This window comes from Atta colombica, unplaced genomic scaffold (genome assembly GCF_001594045.1).
Source record: "Atta colombica isolate Treedump-2 unplaced genomic scaffold, Acol1.0 scaffold66, whole genome shotgun sequence".
Classification (NCBI taxonomy): Eukaryota; Metazoa; Arthropoda; class Insecta; order Hymenoptera; family Formicidae; genus Atta; species Atta colombica.
In genome coordinates, this window is record NW_017259557.1 from 692,070 (window position 1) to 696,837 (window position 4,768).

At 24.2% G+C, this 4,768-nt stretch overlaps 1 protein-coding gene across 1 annotated transcript in view; it reads right to left on the reverse strand.

Annotated features, from left to right (window-relative positions):
* Nucleotides 1–328: 328 nt before the first annotated feature.
* LOC108692214 overlaps nucleotides 329–4,768 on the reverse strand; it is a 6,150-nt gene continuing 1,710 nt past the window's right edge. Inside the window, exons 4-5 of the mRNA XM_018200389.1 lie at nucleotides 4,115–4,340; nucleotides 329–459 (exon numbers count right to left, since the gene is read on the reverse strand). Of these exons, the coding sequence (XP_018055878.1) occupies nucleotides 329–459; nucleotides 4,115–4,340 (357 nt within the window). The remainder of the gene's footprint in view (nucleotides 460–4,114; nucleotides 4,341–4,768) is intronic.

The following is a 4,768-nucleotide window of genomic DNA, read 5'->3' on the forward strand; positions in this document are numbered from 1 at the left end:
AATGCAAACAATACATTTAATTTAATACATTATTTGTGCTAATACAGTGTATTTGCAAATTAATGGTTATGGAAGCTATAATGATTATATACAGTTATTAAAATATTGTGTGGCCTTATTATATACGATTCTTAAAATATTGTGACACAATAATAAGATTAAAAAAATTAATTTGCATTTGATGGGTTATATATTATATAACTAATAATTAATAAAACGCTTAATAATAAAATAAGTTTTACATAATACCACATGTATTATATTAGAAAAATAATATTAATTTGTTAGTTCTATTTACATTTATTTAAAAAAAATGTATGGCGCATAATTATTTGTTAGAAGCATTTAATCCATTCATATTATCTTCCAAATTAAATGCTGATAAAGCTTTTTGACGTCCCATTTTCTTTATAGTTATATCACTGCTAGCATTGCTGCTCGCATCAATCATATTATTATCTAAATTTGAATCGAAAATCCTTCATCCAAGGAATGATAAAAAAAATTAGAAATGCAATAAAGAAATTAGATTCAATTATGCATAAACTCCGGTATAAAGCTTTCTTTAATGAATTCCCTTAATTGTTGAATATACTTAAAATATATTTACTTCTCCTTATGAGTTTAAAGTCTGATTAAATTAAAATATTTTTTTTTTCAGAATTCTTAATTTACATAGTTAATCTTTTTACACAGTTTGCATATTGCCTCTCAATCTTATTGGAATAAAATAATCCTATATCCAATGAATTTTATTTTCTATCTTCTATTCTTCTGTTAATTAACATTTTGATCCATAAATACATGTTTAGTTAAAAATATTTATTTTTTAATTTAAATCGTCCATACTACAAATATGTAAGATTTGCTCAATATTTTTCCCTTAGTCTTCGTTGCGGTCGGTGTTCAGAAGATACTACACAAAGCCACCCGATAAACGAAAAAGACTGAAATTTCAGCGATAGATCCGCTCACACGATTTTTCACAAATTTGCATTAGTATAGAATCGTCTTCCAGGCTTGCGACTGGACCACTGGTATTGAATGTAAATCTCAGGTAGAGAAACACGTTATTTGTTATAAAATTATCATTACCTCGTCGGTAATCAAATTATAATAGCGCTAATTTTCGTATTTTATAGTTTTAACATAATTACATTTTTTTGGTACGATAACAAATTTAACAATTACTTTAATCGTTATTTGCATTTTGAATTTATTTGTGACATAATTTGTAATGTCTTCGATTTTCATTCATCGATTAATATTTATAGTTCTGTTAAATTTATAGTTCTTGTTAAATCTAAGACCATTCATTAATTTATTTAATCCAATAGATTCCAAAATATTCTTGTATGCCTTTTAATCTTTATCACACGGCTCGTAATCAAAATTTTTAGACTACAATTTAAAGTAAAAAAAGTTGAACTTTCAAAAATTAAAGACATTTGAAGAAAAAGATAACAGGAGATAAAATAAAAGAAATACTGAACCTTACCTTTTTAACGACACACACAAATGTTCAATATAAATATAATAAATTATTTTACATACATTCGAAATGAGACCGAATATAGGCTTTCTCTCATTTAATTAAAAACATTTGAAAATAAGGGCGTATAAAGATTGATTATAATAATAAAAAAAAATATTTCTTGTATATGAACGTTTTTATTCTTCGTCTGTCTAAGTTTGAATAAACAGTTTTGCTACAGTCTTTAACCTTCATCAAGTACCATAAAAAGATTCATCATATTATCTGACTTTCCATGATAAATCATAATTTTTTATAGTATTTTTAAAATTGTGCGAAGGTAAGTAGTGCTGGTAATATTAAAATTGTGCAATAGTAATTACTGTTTTAGCTACAAATGGTACCTGATGAATGTTAATAATATATAAAAACAATTACAATCGAGAAAGTGATAGATAAAATTGGTAGGTAAAAATTATATATTTTTATCTCTAAATTTTTGAAATGGAATCTAACTGTAAAGAATGAAAATTGAGTCAGTCTTAAAAAAGAGTGGCACAATTTTAATCTTTAAAAGAGATTTCACTCTTCACATTAAGATTTTACTCTAAAAGTTTTAGAAAGTATGTAAACGGATGAGAAATATACTACGTTACAATAAAAAATACAGTATATTGAAATGATAAAATATTAATTTTGGTTACGTATAAAACAAAATTTCATCCAAATTTAATTAAATTTAAAGACATATTAAAAATTTTTTAAATAATTGATTATCTGATAGGTTTCTAAACAATCTGTCAAAAAGTAATTTGTTGTTCTATTGTCAATCAAAGATTTTTATTTTATTAGGTCGCTTAATTAGTGGCTTCATTTGTCGTGATATTTCTTATATAAAACTGCATCATATTACATTATTTTTATTTTTTTGTCTAATACTTGAATTCCTTTCAGTACTAAAGCCATCTTGCCTACTTTGTATATGTATTCTAGTGCCTTTATTTTATATTATTCGTAAAAGGTAAATAACATATGTAAAATTTATACATAAAGTGATACATAAAATGTCATGTTAAAATTGACTCATGGAATATTTTGTTTTTTTTCAGTATATTGAAAAAGATAAAGTTCTTTTCTTAATATTAAATAAATGAAAAAGAATTTCTGAAAATTACTTATTTTTGATATCTATTTGAAAATGAAGATATAAATACAAATTAATGATACTAAACTATGAAATATCGAAGAAAAAAATTACTCCTTTATCAGTGAATAACTGATCAGAAGTAACATTTGGTCATAAACAAATCATCTACTTAATATCAACACAATTGGCGCACATGTTTTATGAATAATGTGATTAATCGTTATGTCAAGAACTAACTTAATAAATAAATATTTAGAAAACGTTGTAAAAGCTCTATTACTTATAGAGTATGTATAGATATTAAATAATGTATATATATATATGTACAATTATTTATACACAAATATGTCTATATGTATATGTATATTTAATATCTATATATATATTTAAAATATGTGATATTCATAAAAAATGATGTAAATAAACTTTTATGTAAGATAAAGTTATATAAAAATTTATATAAATATTAATTATATGCTTAACGTACAATATAATTAATAGAACTTTAAGTGTATATATCTGGACATATTTGTACAAAGAAGGTTAACAATTTACTTAAATTTAATTATCATTTGGTAATCGATTCAGGCGTAGTGGTTCATTTAATGTGTTTTCATTTGAGATTTTGTTAATTTTTATATCTTAAATTTAAACTTATACTTTGTTTTTATTAGATAGACCAAAAATATGTTTTATATGTTTATACATTCTATGCCTCTTAAGGGCCTCCTAAAAACGATTAGTCGTAGTGTAGGATGTATACACAAATAATTTACGTATCACATATTAATACGTATAGATTAATTGTGATAAAAAATTCTGGAATTTATAAAAAAGAAAAAAGTAATTGTAAAACGAAAATTACATGATTTAGTTGGTAATATTAATTCCTTGAATCCGCTTAAGGGGTGGATCTTATATGGTCTTACATTCTGTTTATTGGTTGAACGCAATAATTTTAGAAGAATATCACATACAATACAATAACTTTTATCCCATTCGAAAATCCTCCAAAATTAAAGTATATGTATTAATATGTGTCTGCAGTTTGAAATTTATATCACAAACAACAATTTTTTTAATTAATATGTTCTTCTAACATTTTTTAGATCTAAGTGGCGTCTAGAATTTTCAAATTAATCGCAATATTTGTTTAATACAAAAGTTTTGGAATTTGTACGTACAAAATTGGAAGTTACAAACTAATAGAGTGATTAGAAGAACAACATCGTTGGAATTAGACTAACGTGTAATTAAAACAATATTGCTTTACAAAAATTTATGTACATATGTGCGACATTGAATTGCAGTATGTAAGAATGTGTCAACGTGTCATAGTTTATCAATAAAATAATAATTTCCTTCAGAGTTTGTTTTTTGAAGTTAGTATCTCATTAAGAAATAAATTTGTATATACTATGATGTATCAATTATTCTTTTTTTTAGAAGATCATAAATTATTTCGCATTCACGATCAGGAGAGTAAAAATTACGAATATTATCTGATGATTGACCAAGTAATAATTGAAATTCTTTCACTTCGAGAAGTTCTTCTCTAGCGGGAAGTTCTTCTCTAACGGGAAGTTCTTTTCTATTGGGAACTTCTTCTTTATCGCATAACTCTAATTCGGCGGGAAGTTCTTTTTCTATATTTTCTATATTTTCTATATTTTCAAGAGGACTATCCGTAATATGTTCTGTTGATTTTTCGTTGCGGATCTGTATTTATGTATATTGTGATAAAAAAATTAAAATTATAAAATGTAATATATTATTTAATAATTATATTATTTGATAATTATGTAAAAAGTTTCATCTCTTCAATCTAAATATACGGCAGAATAGGAAAAATCTAAGTAACTTATGAATTGTTAAATTAAATATTTATATTTATATTTGCGGCTTTGTGATGAAAGTATAAAACTGTCTCAAATTTATTGTTAGAATATATGATAATATGATATATGCGAAATAAAAGATACAATAGTACATGAAGAGAATTTTTTTGGGAATTTATCTCATAGATATGATAGTCATAGAACAACTTTGTATTTTGAAAAGCTTTATGTTAATTTCTCTCTCTCTCTCTCTTTCTCTCTCTCTCTCTCTCTCTCTCTCTCTCTCTCTCTCTCTCTCTCACATATAAA